Below are 19,063 nucleotides of genomic sequence, written 5' to 3' on the forward strand. Positions count from 1 at the left end.
CAGTGCACTCTTCAGTGAGGTCAGATACATGCTAAAGTAATAAATTTATAAAAGAAAGCCAGTTTTCCTTCTCTTAATAAGTTCCAGTAAAGAGGACTAGGTTTTGAATTACTTTTCCTCATGATAAAACTGTACACCATGAAGTTCTCTATTTGTAATTTAGTTTAATTAAGCAATTTAGTTAAATTTCATTTTAGTGAGTTTTTATCATAATAAACATATGTGATTGCACAGAAGGGGTTTTACTTCAATTCTTTTTCATCCACCACCTATGTCACTGGTGAAAGCAAAAATTCTGTGCAGGATGGTGAGCAAATGCTGCCTCTCAGCTTTGAAAAAAATCATCTTTTGGGCAAGTGTTGGAATGACAATGTATGTCTAATATGGACTTGAAATTAGAAGTTAATTTCTAAGGCTTTGTGATATATTCTCTTTTTAAAAGACTTCAGAAACCATTTCAGCCTCTCGGAATGGAGTGATAATAAATTTTGGCAATAGAAATATTTTAAAACCTAGTCTTGTTTTGTGTCTGAAAAACAAAGACACATTCCTGGGACAAGGGCTGCCTCCAGCAGGTACACATGGCACTCAGCATAGTTCCATAGCTGGGGCTCACGTGCTCAGTGTCAGATACAGATTATGTGTCCACATTTGGCCTTTTATCATGTCCCATTTTAATCACCTCCTTTTGAATGCAGATTTTTTTAATTGGAAGTACCTTGGTCTCATCTTTTTTTGCTTTTTTAGAATTAATTCACATTAACAGTTACCGTTTTTCTGCCTTTCCCAGTGAAAAGAACACAGGACAGCATTTATCAATTGATCTTGGACGTTCGTGTTCACAAAACATCTAACAAAAAAGGACTGGGACTTGGCTTTGCAACAGCTCCTTTACTTGGGATGGTAAAGGTAGGAAGCAAGAGAAGATGTTCCAGATGAGTAATAGAACATGTGAAAGAGGAGGCTTGATTTTTTTTCCTGAGTTTAGGTGTCTACTTGCAGTTTAAGAGCCAGGCTTTACCCAGTCTGGCTGGCTTGAACATGAGGCAGTGTCCATGCTGCTTTTCATGGATCAGAGAACCACACAGAGTAGCAAGTGAGCTTGGCTCTCCTTTCATGGGCACTCAGCCCAGCTGGTATAGCTGTGCAATACTTTGGGCCTTTTCTCTCTCTTCTGGGCTAGGTGTGGAGAAAAAGGAGTATGTTTAATTCTTTCCCTCAAATGATTGAGCCAACAGCCTCTGTCCGGATGTCTGTAATGGAAAATGCTGCTCATCCAATTTCTCTTGTGCTGGAACACTTTGACCTGATGATATATATTCTTTCCACAGTGGATCTGAAACCATTGTGGCTCTTTGCCCTCATTTCTTTGGGCTGAAAGGGAATTTGTGCAAGGAATGTAGGGATAAATGATAGTGCTTAATGCTTTTCCTGCAGTCATTTTAAACCTTATGGATGGAAAGCTCCAGGCAAGGAATGTGTCCAGTGCAGTGAATTGTTCTACAGAGTAGGGATTAAATGTACAGAACAGCATAGCTTAATTCTTCTTTCTGTCAAGGGATTTCTTCTGATATATGTTTTGGTAGAACAATGATTTTTGTTTGTTTGTTTGTGAGTTTGTATTTCTACTCATTACTTTGCAAGAAATCACTTTGTGCTTTCCAGTGAATTGTATTTGAAGATAATAGGCCTGAAATAAAATTCTCTGATGCTTTTCCTTAAAATGGTTTGTGTGTGGCTGTTAAGGTCAGAGGCTTTTCTGACCCTGAGGGTGAGATACATTTCCTATATGATGTCTGTACTTCAGTCATCTGTGGTAGTTTATCTATTTATTTTCATAGCTAAAGCAGAGAAAGACATCCTTACAAGGAATTATCCTGCCCATTTTCTGTACCTGCTTTAGGTAAGTGCAGGTGACTGGGCACTGACAGCCTGCCCTGGGAGGGAGTGGAGTCTCCCTCGCTGAAGACATTCAAGAACCATCTGGACACAATCCTATGCCTTCTTCCCTGCTCTGGGATGACCCTGCTTGAGCAGGGAGGGTGGGTGGACCAGATGACCCACTGTGGTCCCTTCCAACCTGACCCATCCTGTCACCCTGTGATAAGGTGGGAAGAGCTGTGGAAGTTGGACTCCAGTGCTTGTCAAGGGGGCCAGGGGGAGATATGTTTTGGTTTGATGAGTCCCACCCTGAGAAGGGAGAAAGAATTTAATTTCAGTCTTTTTGGGACAAGGCTGATAAAGAGCAGGAAGTCTTTAAGGACTAAGGATTTTTTTTAGGAAGAGACTTTTTTTTTTTACCTGACATTACAGTGATTCAAGGACATTGATGCCTGAATCATTGGAATTCCAAGTGATTGAAGGAGTGGAATTAGTTCTTTAGGAATTTTTTTAAATAAGGGTGAAGTCCATTGCTGAGACATACGTTATTTTTGACCTTTAGAGAAATTATTAATAATACTGAGAGGCATGAAATATGTATTTTAAAACATTAATGGCAGCCTGGCCTTACCAGTGAAATAACTGATGAAACTGTTCAATAATTGTATAAGTGATTGTTTAGTTAGAGGGGATTTCAAGAATTTGTGGTGGCTGAGGAGAGGGTTCTTACTGAAGATTGCCTTTTGAAATTAAAATTTGGTTTAGTTGACAAGATTTAGATCTATTTCTTGACTGCATAATACAGATATTTTAGCAGTGGTTTTTGCTGTAATTCATGGGCAACAGCATGTGTTTCTCTAGAGCAGCACATGCTGGCACAGGAGAAACCATGACTGAAAAAAAATAAAAGCTTTAAAAAAAAGAAAAGCTTTAAAAAATAACCTTCCTTTATTTTCTGATAAGTGATAAAATTTAGATTAACATAAAATCTACAATTAAAAATATGCAGATAAAACATTTTCATCTTCTCTCTGACACCACTGGCTTATGTTTTTGTAGTGTTGGGGGAAGCTGATGTTCTTTGGTTTCAATAGCAATCCTTTCTAGAACTTGGCATTATGTAAGTTTACACTCTTCTCAGTTTAGTCAAATATCACAATTTATTCCTGGGTGGGGTAATTTGTGGACAATTGAAATGAAAGCAAACAAAAAAAAAAGGGAAAATAGAATATAGTAAAAACAGTAATAATAAAAAAGAACCTGCCTGAAAAAGAACAAGTTAATGTCTGGGCATTGAGAAAAACATAGAATTTTTGCTTAGCTGCATCCTTAGTGCTATAGGAAATGCAATCTTTAGTGCTAGTCTTTTGACACAACAGAGATGAGTCTTTTGAGAGAATCATATCAAATTTCAAATATAGTGCAGACTATACTGTGAAATCTTTGTCAGGGTAGTAGCATCTTCACTCACTGTGGTTTGCATTAACCCTGCTTTGTTCTGAGTGTCACTACTTTGGCTGCAGAAGAATTTGCTAATTCCAAGAGGTAAAAGGGTTTGTTGGTTAAAGAGTTGAAGGAAAGGAATGACCCTGCAAGGAGGTTATTTTTCTAGAAATGACTTGTGCCAGTGTCACAGCTTTGATTTGGTGGTGTGATTTTTTCTGTCAGCTTTACCAGCTCCCCTGCCTATGAGCAGGACAGTGATTTGCCTTTGCATGGGTCATTGAGCTCCAGAACTTGTTCTGCTCCTGCTCACTCTCATCTATCACCACAAATGCCTCTAACTGTGCTTCCTGTAGTGAGGAAATTCTCATCAAATAATTTTAGATCCGATATCTTCATGCCTCAAAACATTTCAGGGCTGACCTTTCATCACTTCAAGCTAGCTGGTATTTTTTGTGAGTGATGGGGAGAGATACTGCACTTGTAACCTTGGTTGAAAACCAAGGACTCTGGAGCTGCCTTGGGCTCCTGTGTTTAGAAGGGAATATCTAAGTGTATAGCTTTCACTTTCCAACTGATCTGTGCCTGCAATGCTAGGGTATGTTTGGGTATTCATGCCACCTTGCCTAAATGAATGCAATACCCAGATAGTATCACAGACCCCTTCTGTAATCAGCATAGAGAAGCAAATCTTTTAGCCAAGAGCAGCAATCAATGCCCCAAACTGACCAATATGAGTGCTCCTTCCATCCCTGGATGTGTCTGCCTTGTTCCCTGGCCTGTACAGCCTGAAATAAAGGATCCAGGAGGTAGCTGCTCCTGGGCAGTGTCTCAGCTAGCCACACATGCTTGTGTTGGGAGCTTTAAGGAGACCAAAGGCCACAATTCAACAGAACTGGTTCTCTCTGCTCGTGGTGGGGAGCCCAGAACAGGAGGTGAAATGGCAACAACAAAAACACCGTGTTCTCCTTCATGTTGTACCAGAACTATAGTTAGATGCAGGAGCTTGTCAATAAATGCTCATCTTTCTGTTGGATCATTTCAGAGCAATCTTACACTACTATTGCATTTTGGAGTCCTTTGATTTTTCTTTTTTTAATGGACACAAGTGATGTAGCTACAACTCAGTAAAGATGCATAGAGCAAAAACAATATATTATTTTAAGTAAAATGTGTTTTCTTTTAAGTAATTCTTCCTGATCTGGCATATATATGTATCTTCTTTTCTGGAGCTTTTGCGAGAGGACTAATGGCAATGAGATGTTATGCATAATAAGGTGCATTAATTTTAAAAAGAAAGAAATCACTCCTCAAAAACCAAAAGGCTGAAATGGCAGGGCTTGCAATCACAAGAAAAAATGCAACAGTTGTATGGTAACTATAATAAATTTGGTTTTGAATGATTAAATGATACTGCCCTATAGTAGTAATTTGTATTCAGGGAGATCTACTCCTGCTTGCAGCTGTTATGAAAATGTGCATAATTAGACTACCATTTCTGTCTTAAATTTGTCAGCAGCTCAGTAAAGATATTCTAAAAGGATAGCTTGCTGTTGTGTTAAAGTTTATTTGGAGGTGAAATAAGATCAACTGAATTAATATTATTCTTGTTTTGAATAAGAAGATGTGCATAAGAGTTCATGCAGTAGAACTAACACACTTTTGGAGTCTGTTTAGCTTAACTTTCTTGAGCATTCAGAGGTATACAGACCTGAACTAGTTGTGCAGTGTGAGAAAATATGTGTGTAAAAGAATCCTGTTAGAAATTTTGAGATTCTTCAAGAGAACTGAGATAATTTTTAAAATTAGGAATTTTTTTCCTAGTTTTAATCTAGAATTTCTTAATAGCTCAAGGTAAATTTTCAGCTGCAGTTAAAGCTTAGAGATCTTTTTTGGTATTTTTTTGAGAATGACTTGTTGAATGCAGGATTCTTTATTTAGAGGGGTGCAGGAGTGCTCCACATCTGAAATAATTGGTATGTTATCTTTTCCCCTATTTCACAAAATGTAGTTTATTTACAGTTAATTTCTGTGAATGTTTCTTTTAGTGAACTCATCCAAATGGCTTCCACTAATCCAAAATGAGCAGCATTGGAAAACTTAATCTATCTTGAATTTTTTAAAACGCTATTTTCTCTTGCAGATGCTGCCTTCCTCCAAAGATGTTTCACAGGCTAATGGACAGCCAGAGGATCATGTGGCACATGCCAAAGGGAACAGGATGACTGGGTCGGTATCTGCAAACCCTCAGCCAGGGATGGATGGCCCCCACAGTTCTCCCATCACCCCACACGTGTGTGCTGGTTCTTCTGTTGGAGTGACAAGCCCAGAGGTCATTGCATTGAGAACTAAGAGAAAACCATCTCAAAAATTGCCAGGTCAGTAAAGGTTTCCTCACTGTTTTTAGTTTAGTGAAATCTCTTATTCTTGGCAGAAGATACAAATGTTTGAATGATTCCTTCCAGAGTTGCACAGTTGATTGTTAGTTTAGACAAGCTGACAATAATAAATGTTTAATGTTTTTCATTATGTGTTTTCTTTACCATTGTTTAAGAGGGGCTTGGGGATTGTAAAAATAATTAAAAGATTTTGTTTTCATCATGGTACACTCTATGGTAAGATAATCTTTGCAAATTGTTGGATTTTTTTTTAAAAAAGTTGTTATGTTGATCTTGTCCTACCTTTTTTCCTTTTTTCCCCTCCAATTCTTTTTTTATTTTTTTTTTTTTTTAGTGATCCAATTATTCCTATGCCCTGAAGCTCTTTATAGTAATTTCCATTAACTGCAGGAATCCTGTTAAGAGCAGAGCTGATCAATTGCAATTGCATTTGTGACAGTCTGCTGCTAAACTAAACACGCAAGAGATTTTAGCCTCTCTAAGACAACAGAACCTCTTCATACTTGTATGGAAACAAAATCCAAATATGCAATTACTGGAGCCAGTTAGGTACAGTTGAAAAATAATACTCTAATGAATTTCCTTTATAATCTTGGATTAAAATAAATTCAATGAAACAATTAAAAGCATAGTTTTGCTTTTGGCATTAATGAAAAGAACATGCAAGATACTGAGATTTCCTTTTAGTTAAGTAATTTATTATGCAATGAAATGGTGACTCAGAATTCTGATAACATGTTACTTAGTCTAGGGGATATATGTGACAGTTCAAATCAAGTTTCCTGGTCCTTTTCTCTCTCACACTCAAACATGAAAAAGACCAGTGAAGATATGGCCATAAAAGAAAACTGTTATGGAGAGCAGAATGCAAGTAGCTCTTTGATTTATCTTCGTGAACTCAGAGATTATTTTTTTTTATATATCATATGAGCTTTAATTAAATCCCAATGAAAGCAGGACATGGGCCTCTTGTACAATTATATAGATGGCTACAGCTGAAATGAGCCACAATGCATAGAGCATCCTGTTTCCACAAGAACATACAGCAGCACACTGGGACATCCAAGGTTATGGTTTCTGTTCTTCTTTCTTCCTCAGATACCTTCAGTTGTCCCCTCCAGCCCAAACCCGTGGGCTGGTCCCAACTTGTCCATGATCTATGAGGAAGTCCCTTGGCCTCTGCTGTCAGGGATGAGGATGCTGCCATGTCCCTGGAGCGTGGTGTGTTCTGGGCCACGAAGGGGAGGGATCGGTTGTCGAAACATGATGATGTATTTTGGGGTCAAATAGGAAATCAGCGTGCAGGTGCTATTCCCCAGAGAAAGAACACAAAAATGCCATTATGAATAAGGCATGGCTCTCTAGAGAAAAAACAGATGGCTCAACCTCAGCCACCACAGCAGAAAGCTATTTGCCAGACGTGTTGTCAGCAAGAAGTAAAGGTCGATATCCTGTGGGGAGAAGTCAGCTGCATGGGAAAGAATAAAACCTGCAGAAATAAAACAAGGTAAACATCTTGGTAATGTGATTTTTCCCATTGATACAAAAGTATTAATAATTTTTTTTAAGTCACATATTTCACTAGTTAGCATGGCCTAGCAAGTAGTTTGAGATGGCTGGAAAATTTACATGGAAAAGAGCTGTGATATTTTTTATGGTCAAAATTTCATAGAACATTTGAAATCGTTGAAACACATGGGTATTTCATTAGCCAGGCTGCCTCCCTATTTTCTTTTCACGTTATGTTGGTGATTTGATTTTCTCTTAACTGAAACTGTGAAACAATCTATTAAATCACTTTTTCTTTTATGTGTAACCTATTTCTTCAGAGTGCAGTGTCAAGTTCTGAAAGAACTCCTTGATCTCTGAAAGATCTCCCTTGAATAACTGTTTCCTTTGGGATTTTAGGAAATGTAATGTCATGGACTTCCTAGAAATTAATTTTACAAAAATTAGAGGGTAATTTTGCTGTGTTTCTTTATTCTTGGGATATTTCTTTTTAAATTACCCTTTTTTTTTTTAATAGGCCCAACTACAGCAATGTATTGCTGTAGGGGCTAGTATCTGTAAAACAGCATCCTTCAGTTGTTGCTTTTAAGTAACAAATTGCAGCTTACCTTGAGTGGCTTCACTGGACATGTCCACAGCCACTTTTTTTAGGGCACTTCATGGGCATCATGGGTACAGAAACATCTGAGTTCACAGGATGGATGATGCACACTGCACCTGGTGCTGCCAAGCCCCTGCCGTGGGGAGGAGTGTGTGGGGTGCCAGGACACCTGTGCTGACACCGCCAGGACAGCGCTTCCTCAGAGTCTGCTCAGGAATAGCTGTGTGTGTCTGGGCTGCAGGAGCCTTGGGTGGATCCTGACTGTGAAAAGGAGGAGGGAATAGTGTGTCTGTGCAGGTGCATGACTGCACTAATGCTGGTTGGCTCTGGGAAGTTTAACCGAGCATGGTTGTAAATTCTGTAAAATACTGATTTATGCTGTGATCTCACCAGGGTTAATACATTTGGAAAACATCCATTATTCATACATCTTTATCATTATTCTGTATTCTTCATCACTTTTATTAGACAAGGGCATTCACAAATAGTAATGCATGTCACAATTGCTGTGCTTTTCCTCTGCCTCCATTGATTACCCCCATTTGTTCATAGTATGTTACTACTTGTTTTTTGGAAGCCAGAAATGAAATGCCTGGTTTTGATGAAATATTAATGCATACACTCACACTTTATTGTAGAAACCTGCCTTCAGTTGTTCAGTAAGGTAACAGTGCAGTTGCTTGCAGCAGTAACTGGGTTGCTCTTCATCCAACATATCTTCAGAAAGCACACACCAGCTGCCAAGGGCAGTAGTCCCTGGAAGTGATATTGTTGAGTGCTGCCTAAGCAGGAGGCACCAGTGAGATTCCAAAATGCGGGCTTTTGCTTTTATGTGTCTTTCTCTTCTTCCTGATGCCTGGCCAGAACTTCTGAAGACAGATATACCTGCTAGACAGCCATCAACTGCCTTGTCAAGTATTAAGATATTTTGATGTGCAAATATTGAATTTTGGGTTGTAAATACTGAACATGGTAACTGTTATGTTGATAAAATGATGCTTTAAGAATTAGCCATTGTGATAACTTTTTGGAGCTTTATCTTGCTGACAGTAAAATACAGGACCTGCCAGTTCAGTCTAAGGTCAGATCATAATGCATGAAATGTGCTAATAATAAGGGAATTAATAATAATACTCTGTGATAATATGATAATAAGTCTTTGTTATCCTAGTGAAGCAATCTACTTTGTGTTTGGGGCTATAGTGACTATCCATGAAATTAAGCCTTTGTCAGTCCAGTCCCTTTCTATCACAGATAAGTATGGTTTATTTTAAGTGTTCAGACTTCATTTTAAGCTAATTAGGCTATTTGGCCCCATTCTTCTTCCTGCTGGAACTAATAATTTCCTAAAAAGGGGCTGCAGACACACAGATGTAGATGGAAGAACAGATAATTGCAAGGATATTACCTGCACTGAAGCACTGTAATTCAAAATGGACTCAAGCAATTCATCCAGCAGATGGATTCTGTGCTGGCACTTTGTTGCTTTGCTTCCCAAGTGACAGATTTCAGTTAAAACCCTGTAGCCTCTTGAGGTTTTTAATTTTTTAAGACATTCATTCTTCCTACTACAAAGCATTGTTTAAAGATGTGCAGATACCAAAGTTATCATTTGGCCAGCTGTTCCAGCTGCTTTTCATTTATCTTAATTAAAAATGTGAGAGTTTGGGCACTACAGTGGAGGAATGGCAATAAATTAGGAGCAATCAGTTTGGAGAGCTGCATGCAGCAGCACTGGAAAAGGTGAGTCAGCTAAAGGTTTTCTCTTTTAAACCTCTGTCTTACTCCATTTTTCCCATTACTGAATGGACAAATGAGAAATGATAGTAAGATCATACCAAATAATTGTGCAGTAGTTGATTTACAGAATGATGAGAGGGTACATTGCACCATCAAACAGAGCCCCTCAAATTCTTTAAATATGGTCATTTATTGGAACCTGACCCAAAATGTACAGTGTCAGTCCAGATGGTTCCTATATTGGTGTCCTGCTGAGGTCCTGTGGGAATCTCAGCTTGCTCAGTGAGCTATACAGGATAATTAATTTTAGCCCTTATTCTCTAAACTATTTTCTGGTTTTTTTTTTATATTGAGTGGGATCAGTAGCAATGTGCTTGCAGAGCACATCTGAATTGGCCTGTGTTGAGTCACCTGTGGTCTGCTGTTTGCCATCCATGGACCTGCATGAGTCAGCTGGCATTATCTGCACTTGACTGGATGATGAGGATACTTGGAAAGAAGCTGGATGACAGGATGCTGCCTACTGACTGATGCTCACTGAGCCTACTCCCCATCCAGACTCTTCCACTCCCAAAGATACATTTTAAACAGCATAGGAAGCTATTTTCTAGGATCAGTAGTTAGTATCAAATGAGCATTTATTAGTATGTACGGGCAATATTTTCCCAGTTATTTTTCTAGATTTGAGCTACCTAATACTGAAATCAAAATCTCTCTTTTTATTAGCAAAATTATATCTTTTGTCTCTAGTTTCAACAGTATTATTTAAAAATACAATTACATGGAAGAAGTAACCTGAAATAGTGCATAGTGCTTTCTAAAGGCTGTGTGAGAGATAAACTTAAAAAGGGAACTCATGGTGTATCTGAGACTAAAAATGCACTGTAGAGTAGTATGTACCCACCATGGGGGAGGAATTGGAATCTGAGGATCAAAAACCACTGGAAAGAATAACCTTTCTCCTATAAGAGGTGAAAAAAAAAAATCCATCACTTTCTTCCAATAGTAAATGAACATTTTCCTGAAATTAAAGAAAAGTAATAATCTTCCTGCAGTTGTGCTTTACCTGTTTTGCTCTTCACTAGTAGAAGTCACAAATAGGGAATGTAATGCCAGTTTTTATGTTCAAATGCAGAGAACACCTAGAGTGACAGATCATGCATATTTTAGGAGTTCTCTTTAGTCAGTGCAATTCCTGCATTAGACTACTTCTCTTATTTTTCAGGAAAATAGCATTCATAATATTTTTTTTTGAAATGTTAAGTTGCCCTGTATTTTGCCTGCACTTGGCTGTACATGCAGTTTCACTTAACTAGAAAGAATTAATCATGCAAGTTAAAATGGTAAAGTTGCCCATTACATCTTAGGAATGTCTACAACAGAAATGGTTTGATCAGAATCAGTGAAAGGAACATGTTCTGCTTTCTTCTTTGAGAACTGATATGGTGGAGAAGGCTGGGAAGGCACAGGAAGGTAGGGAAGATGACAAAACTCAGTGTCTTTCAGGTAAAAGACACCAGGATCCTAGGTTGTCCTGTATATGAAACATTTGTAGAAAATGCAGAAGGGTTGCTGGTGAAGCCTGCCACTCCCCATGTATTGCTTGCCTTGTGCTATGAAAAACTCTCATGCCCATCAGAGATTTTGGGAATCTGGTCTTACATTCAGTCTGTGATCACTCATTTTCATCCTCAGGAGTGGTACTTTCAGGAGTCAGAACAAAACCAAGTCGCCCATGATTAAATTTGCTCTAGTCCCTAAGAATGCCTGTATAATTTTTTTTGGAGTAGCAATTCTGATTTCTAAAAGCACTATCTAGCACCTTTGTAGCAACAGCCTTTTCATTGAGTCCGTAAGCTGATGGATATTAAAGCCCCTAATTAAAACCAGATAATGCATGAAAGATTTCTACAGTGCAAACCTTTCTCTTAAGGCCTGATTAAACCAAAGAAACCTCACACATCTGTTTGCACAAATGTATTCTCATCAGGTCAGGCACCTGGTAGCACTGACTATGGTCCATCCTTCTCACAATACCTTTTTCTTGGGAGTAAGAAGAACAACAAAGGCTGGGACAGAAAATCAGATTTTTCGGAAAGAATGGCCTATTACATTTAGCTGGGAATATAGTCTGTCTGCAATCTATCTGGCCCTGATCATCCTATCAGTCAGGAAAATGGTGAACCATAGAATAATGTGTTCATTTACATATAAATGTGTATAAAATATTTATGTGCATATATATACACTTATATATATGTATAATTGCACGCAGTTTGGCATAAATAAATATGGTTTAAAATAATAAGTGATTTTCTACAGATCATTCGTATTTTTTGCTTCATTTTCTCCTCTCTTGGGATTTGCAAATACAAGTAAGAACAAGAGAAGAGTCTGATTTCTTTAATTCTTATTTTGAAGACTGAATTTAAACCTTAAATTGAGAGGGAACTTAGACTATGCAGTGGAAGTTCTGGTTGTACCTTGACTACACTGCACATTAAAAATCCAGGTATGTATGAATCTGTCTTCTGCTTTCCAAATAAACTAGATTCCATGGGAAGGACACTCTTGTGTGCCCCACATGCCAGCCCAAATGTAGATGACAGTGGGACCAGGCAAGGGGAGGACACATTGTCCTATAGCAGTTTAGCACTTGTCTCTTTTGCTGCTGAAAGAGTGGGGGAAAAAAGATCAGTGGTTGCATAAAATATTGTTAGCACAATTTTGCTTTTATCTGCATAAACCATTGAGCCTTTTCTGAGTGGGAGTTAGGCACCACTAGGGAAAGTGTCAAGCTCCCATGGTGGGAGCCAGACTGACTTACACCCTTGTTAAAGGGCTCTTGAACTGTGGCCACTGTCATATTTCATGTAATGTAAACTATCTGCCTTTGGAAATCTTAATATAGTGTGGAAAGTTCTTGAGAGAAAAAGCTATGACTTGTGAAGTAAGCAGGTCTTTAAAAAAAGAGAAAAAAGAAAAAGAAAAAGAGCTAGAGGATCCTGTTACAGATGGTGGGTCAGGTTCAGCAGGGTGCAAGAGCAGCTCAGTTTCAGGCTGGTGGTCCAGAGCAGCTGTGAGCCTGGCTTCCCAGGCACTGAGACTGTGTGTTCAAACCATTAGTGAACCAGGCCAAATATCTAAGGATGGAGAGAGAGATCTTTTTCTCATGGGTTACTGGGGGTATTTAATCAGTGATTACTCAGAAATTAAGATGCTAGCTGTTCTGCCTAGTCACAGTGTTTATGATTATGGTGTGAGAACATGGAGCAAAGGAGAATTTCAGTGAAGAATTGCTGGGAGGTTTTGATTTTTTTTTTGTTGGACTTGTATTAATTGTATTTGGACAATTTGGAATTTGAAGTGCTGTGGCTTGTCAGTGTATGGCTGGCTGGCAAAGCCTCCTTTAAGGGGGAAGCACCTGGAGCACATTGCTTGATTTTTATAATGTGGCTCCAGGCTGAAAATTGTGAGTGATTCTTTCTTACCCTCACTGAAACCTGCAGCTAAAAAGGGAGGATGTGGCTGTCCCTTGCCCCCACCATCTGCTGAGTGCTGCCTCCCTGCTTTCCATCTGTGGGCTGGGGACTCTGTCTCAGCAGCCGCATCTCTATTTCCAGCTGGCTGCAGACAGTCCCTTCTGGTAAATGGGCTTTAAAATCTCGTGGTGAGGTTGCCTAGCTGAAAGGTATTGATAAATTGTGACTGTTTACATAGAGAGCTTTGCCTGGGGACACAAGGCAGTTCTTGTCTCTTAGAGGAACTGATTTGTAGAAGAAAATGTACTCCATAATGTAGGTGCTCTGTGGATAGCAAAGGGCTGGGCTCTGCTCTTCCCCATCACCCTAAAATCTTACGTGCCTTTTCTGTGCTGGTTATAATCACCAATATGATGTGGCTGCTGAATTAACAGTTAATTAGAGACCTTTTGTGGGCGGTAGATCTTTTGCAAATGGCTGTTTAGGAATGAGCAGACAGACTCATTTGAAGTACCTGAGCTTGGCAGAAATAAATAATAAATCTACTTTATATGGCTCCTAGATGATCTGATGTCTCATCATTTTGCAAGGCAGAAGTATACTGTCTGTATGCTATGAACCTGCTCAAGAGCAGATGACCACAGAAGGAGCTGTGCAGTAATTCTGGAGAATTACTGGTGGGTAGCAGGTGGCTGGCCCTGAGTGAGTGTTGGAGAGCATGTTGGAGGCAATGACCTCTTCAGGGTTTTGAAACCTGAGAAACAAAGCTACAGCTGGTGTGGACAAGAATCACAGTCTGTTACATGGACTGAATTGGGTTCATGCAGAAAGTACCTTGTGTGATGGTGCTCAGGAGAGCCAGAAAAAAACACTACTGCTTGCTAACAAATGATGTGGATGTCATCGTGGCACTCTGCTATAGACTGCCTAGCTAGGCCAATGGCACTGATAAATTATTCTTTGAGGAACTAAGAGGTTCCTCTAAATCGTAAGAAAGGCAGCTAAGAAAGATGCCCTCCTTGATTTCCTGCTTTTTAACAGAGGAGGAGTTGAGCAAAGTGGAGATTGGTGTCTGTCTTGGCCACAGCAGCCATTAAGTGATTAAGTTTAAAATAACTTGTTTTAAACAGGAGGAAAAGTGCCCACAGAACTTCAGCCCTGGACTTGAGGACAGCAAAATTCAGACTGCTCGGGGAACTAGTGAGTAAGGTCCCTTGAGAAAAATATTTTGCAGATACTGGGTCCATCTGTGCTGGTCAGTTTTTAAGCACCATCTCCTTAAGGGCTCAGGAGCAGGCAGTTCCTAAATGTCTCAAGGCAGGCAGATGAGGCAGAAGGCTGGCTTGGCTGAGCAGGTATTTTCCTTTGGAGATAAAGTGAAAAAGGAGGGTGTATGGCAGTGGAAGTGAGATCCTTTGTGCAACTTTGGTTACCACTATATAAGAAAGATATAAAGCTATTAGAGTGTCCAAAGGAGGACTAAAAGATGGCAAAGAGCATTGAGAGGAACCTCAAGGAGCAGCTGAGGTCACTTGGTCTGGAGGAGACTGAGGGGAGACCTCACTGCAGTTACAGCTTCCTGTGAGGGGAAGAGGAGGGACAGACAGTCATCTCTGCTCTCTGGTGAACAGTGACAGGAGCTCAGAAAATGGCCTGAAGGTGTGTGTCACCTTCAGGGTCAGTTAGGATTGGATTGTTTTTCACCCAGAGTGGCTGGGCACTGGAACAGCCTCCCCAGAGAAGTGTTGGCAGCAGCAGCCTGACAGAGTTCAAGAAGTACTTGGACAATGCTCTCAGGCATGTGGTTTGATTCTTGGAACTGTCCTGTGCAGGACCAGGAGTTAAACTTTTATGATCCTGCTGGATCCCTTCCAAATCAAAATATTGTGTAATTCTGTGATTCTGTTATATCTGATATCTGCATCTTTCCCAGAACAGCAATTCCTGTTGTCCCCTTTAGAGATGACTCTGAGACTGCCATTTGCACTGACTTTTTCATGTGAACAGACAATTGATTCAGCGTTTTCTGGCTCTTCTCTGGAGACAAGATGCCTTTATTAGGCTGGAGAATTAAGCTTACATCTCAGTCAACACAGCAGGCCTTTGAGCAGTGATTGTCAGGCGTCTGTCTCTCTGAAGGGAGTTGGTTACCATGTGCTTAGGAACTAAGCTTAAGTCATGCTCCAAGGAGTGGGATTCCTTGGAACATGTGTAAGTCTGAGTCAGTCTTCTGGCGTGCCTGCAGTCATGGAGAGAAATCATCTCTTGGTCTGCAGGACAGGGTTCATCATAATCTAAGTGTAAAATAGGTGAGATGATCTGCACTGTAGAGGTGCCTTTTCAACTCACTGATGTTAAAGATGAGTGGGTTGGAACTACCTCAGATGTCAAGTTTCCACTGCAGGAAAAAGGGGAAGAGATTCCTGCCCAAAATACTTTAGTAGTGAAGTGACCACGGTCATGTGCTGCTTGGTTGTGGTGACCTGGTTGTGCTTAGCAGGAGAAAGACTTGCAGTCTTCCTCCTAAGTCCTAGGTGACTTCTCTGAACACAAGAGCAGTCTCCATAGAAGAGAAAAGGGACATTAATACTTGTGAACCTATCTTTTGTGCTGTTCTATCTGGGTTTGTTTTTTCTTTTAGTGTTCTGTCTGAGGACTTTTCCTCTGTACTTACAGCTTGGATTAACTGTATAGTTTTGTCTTGATTTATGGCCACAAATTCTGGGTTCACTGTAAGATGTTTAGGTACCAGTTTATAAATAGATTAAACAGGAAATAAAATGAACATGTATACCTGAAGTCTTGTTGACCTGACAGATTCTTCAAAGGACCCCAGGAGATCAGAGGCAGCATTTATCAAGGGAGGCATTGAGTATATGCCAGGTGTAGTGCTAATACTGGGGAGCTTTTGCATGATAATAACCGAGATTCATTGTTCTTTATCTGTGAACTGTGCACTCCCTTTCACTTGTGCATGCTTCCTCTTGAATAGTGTAAAAGAGGACAATGCAGAACAGACAGCAGCAGCTTATAAAATATTGTATTCAAACATGGATGCAGCCTGAGCTGTGGGGAATTCTCTGCAGTGGATTAGTGGCTGCAGCACTGCCATTCTCCTGGGAAATCACCTAAGCACAAGTGCTTCCTTTAGAGGGTTTCTGACCTCTTTTGTGTTGTTCTTCATAATTTCTGTGTCCTAAGTAAGGTGATATTAAAACTATTCCTTGTTGGTATGCTTCCTTGGGAGCTTTGCAGAGTGCACAGGAGGGAGGTGGTTTCTGCTGCTCCTAAATTAAAAGCAATTGCTCAGACTCCTGCAAGTCTACAGAAGGTGACATGTCAGCTAAGAGTGACTGCTGCTCTCTGCACTGGCAAACTGGATAACTGGGAAGGAATAATGCGATTGTCAGGACATCTTTCATTTTAATAAACCATTTTGAAAAGAAGGCTTTGCTTTGATTTAATAGTGGTCCTTGGTGGGGGTGGGGGGAGGAAATTCTAAACTCTAGCATGAAAGCAAACACTCCTTTTTTTGAAATAAAAATACTGTCTTCTTCAGTACTGGGCTACACTGTAAATTTTATAGATAAACAGATTATGAATAAGACAACTGCCTTAGCAGTATTATTAGGAGTAATAACTTCTGTTGTGGATAAATCAGACCCTTTTAAAATGTGAAAACTTTTGTACTTTATTATTCCAGCCTAGCTTTTCCCTTAGAAGAGGTTGTCTTGTCTGTAAGTTTTATTAGAAATGTCATGATATACAACTTACTATGAATTACTACTTTTGAGCTCTCAGTTGAATAGAGGTTGTAACAATACATTGTTCTGCATGTCTCAACTGTTTACTCTGGAAGCTTAATACTGGGGGCTTCTTCCCACTTCAGAATGACTGTTTTGGGACTAATTGCCAAGTCACAGAGTTGTACAAAATATCTGGCACTGCTGGTTGAAGTCCTCCTTGATTATCAGTACTTAGGGAGCTGTGGGATCCTTTGTATTTTTGGATTGCTGCACCTGAACCCAGTATTATCTGTTAGTGACCACACCATTAAAAAATCAACTTCTAATTTATTGCCTAATTTATAGGCCCACTTGATCAAGCTATGACACGATTGAACTCGTGTTCAATGATTAATGTGACATAAAAGGTAGTGTTACATGGCCCAGTTAGATTAGATGCTCTTGATCTAATCCTGTCAGTCAGCCACAGCTGTTAAACATTTTATGTTTTCATATAAGACTGTACTTGTGCTGCTGTAGGCTTTCAGGCTAAAGGAAGATCATATTATAATTAAATAGCTAGAGCTTATATAAGAGAATATGGTTATTATCCATATATATAGTCATAAAATTATAGAAAGACATGCTTAAACAGACAGGATTTTTACCACATAAAATGCTACAGAATTTTTCCAAAGTGATAAGAAAAAATTAGGAGTTCAGATTTCATTTCCTTTCTTTTAGGCGGTAATGAATGCCTCTTATGTCCTTGAAAATGTCCCATAAAATATTGAATTTGATTATACATGCCCTACATAATCACTTAGGGCCAAAGATGAGGATCCTTTGTTATTTTTAAATTTAGGTTTTATTCAATGCAAATTGGCAGTTGAAGTATTTACTCTGGGCAGTAAGAATAAAACTAACTAATAAAAAAAGGACCTCAGTGTGTTTTCACTGGGACTTGGGAGCATTTTCCTTTTTAAAACCTGGCAAGTGACAGGGCTGCTGAAGGGGTGTTTCATCACCCTGGGCATCAGGAAGCAGCTGCAGATCCAACTGCTGCCAGGACAGTGTGGGCTTAATGGGAATTAACAGATCCCACAGATCTTAAAGGAGTGTTCTCATTAGGAAGGACACTTTTCTTCTCACCCTTTTTGTGTGTCAAGATCGATATCTCATCAGGGAAACTTTCAATACAGAGTATTTTGAACTAGCATGCGATAAATATTCTTTTTACTATATTTGGGCTATAGGAAAAATAATTTTCCTGGTATAATGAGTGGTAAGTAGAACAAAGATCATTTGGGAATAAAATGTAGCTGTTTGATCCATTTGATAATTTCCATCTGGATGGCATTTGTTTCCCTCAGTAATGGGAATGGGAGCTGCCTATTTCTAGGCAATCTGTTGAGTTTCTTTCACAGAAAAGGACAGTTTAGCTTTTCCTTCCATATGGACATATATTATTACATTTACAAACATGTTGTTCATCTTTCCTTTTTTTTTTTTGGATCCTCTAAGAAGCCTTTATTCCTAGGTAGGTTGGGATATGGGTCAAATATTTTTGTTTTGTTGTTGGTTTTTTTGTGGGTTTTTTTTTCCCAGAAATCAGTAAGAGAGGGGAAAGACTGACTCCCATTATTCTGTATAGATAGGTACTAATTTATTTCCTAAACCAGAAGAAACCTTGCTTGTTGGAGCAGAAAGCAAGTTAGCTGTAATGAGACTGGAATTATCATTGTTCCTCTGTGCCTGACCATGCTGGAGGAATGGAAGTCTGCAAGCGTGACTCCAGGCTATTGTGGGATCCAAGTCATGCAGTCTCTGTCTTAAATTAAGCAAATTCCACCTCAGGATTCTTCCTCTGGATCAGGGAAGTATTCTAAACATTAAGAGGATCACTATAATCATAATGGCATTGTGGCTACCCAAAGAGAAACTGGTTTTTTAGTACAATGAGGTGACAATGGTTAATGCTGTGGTTTCGCCTCTGCCCTGGGACTACTGGATCTTGGATTTTTTTTTACTGGATCTTTTTATAATTTTTCACTAGCTTTTGATAAGACTTGTGTATCAGAGGTAAAACATCAGAGGTGCTTTACCTTGGCACCCTGGACAGGCAGAGGGGTCTGTACCCTGCTCCCCTCTGTGAGCACAGTCATTCCAGCAGGAATTCCTCCCTCCCAAAATGTCATGAGGTACCCAAGTGCAGTAAGCATGTAGGCATTGATGCTTTTTCCATTAAATACTTTTATTTGAAAAGTGATTCTGTGCTCTGCA

General features: G+C 39.4%; 1 protein-coding gene across 9 annotated transcripts in view; it reads left to right on the forward strand.

The window, feature by feature from the left end:
- The window catches only part of C5H4orf50 (chromosome 5 C4orf50 homolog), a 79,474-nt gene that overhangs the window by 25,013 nt on the left and 35,398 nt on the right, over positions 1 to 19,063 (forward strand). For 5 of the 9 annotated variants that reach the window (XM_086889219.1, XM_086889218.1, XM_086889224.1 and 2 more), the window contains 2 exons: positions 5,468 to 5,702; positions 6,822 to 7,230. In XM_086889219.1, the coding sequence (XP_086745345.1) occupies positions 5,468 to 5,702; positions 6,822 to 6,886 (300 nt within the window). In that variant the 3' untranslated portion in view covers positions 6,887 to 7,230. The remainder of the gene's footprint in view (positions 1 to 5,467; positions 5,703 to 6,821; positions 7,231 to 19,063) is intronic. The other 4 variants (XM_086889222.1, XM_086889223.1, XM_086889220.1 and 1 more) reach the window with 1 other exon arrangement.

This window comes from Cyanistes caeruleus, chromosome 5 (assembly GCF_971803275.1).
Source record: "Cyanistes caeruleus chromosome 5, bCyaCae1.hap1.1, whole genome shotgun sequence".
In the NCBI taxonomy this organism is placed as follows: Eukaryota; Metazoa; Chordata; class Aves; order Passeriformes; family Paridae; genus Cyanistes; species Cyanistes caeruleus.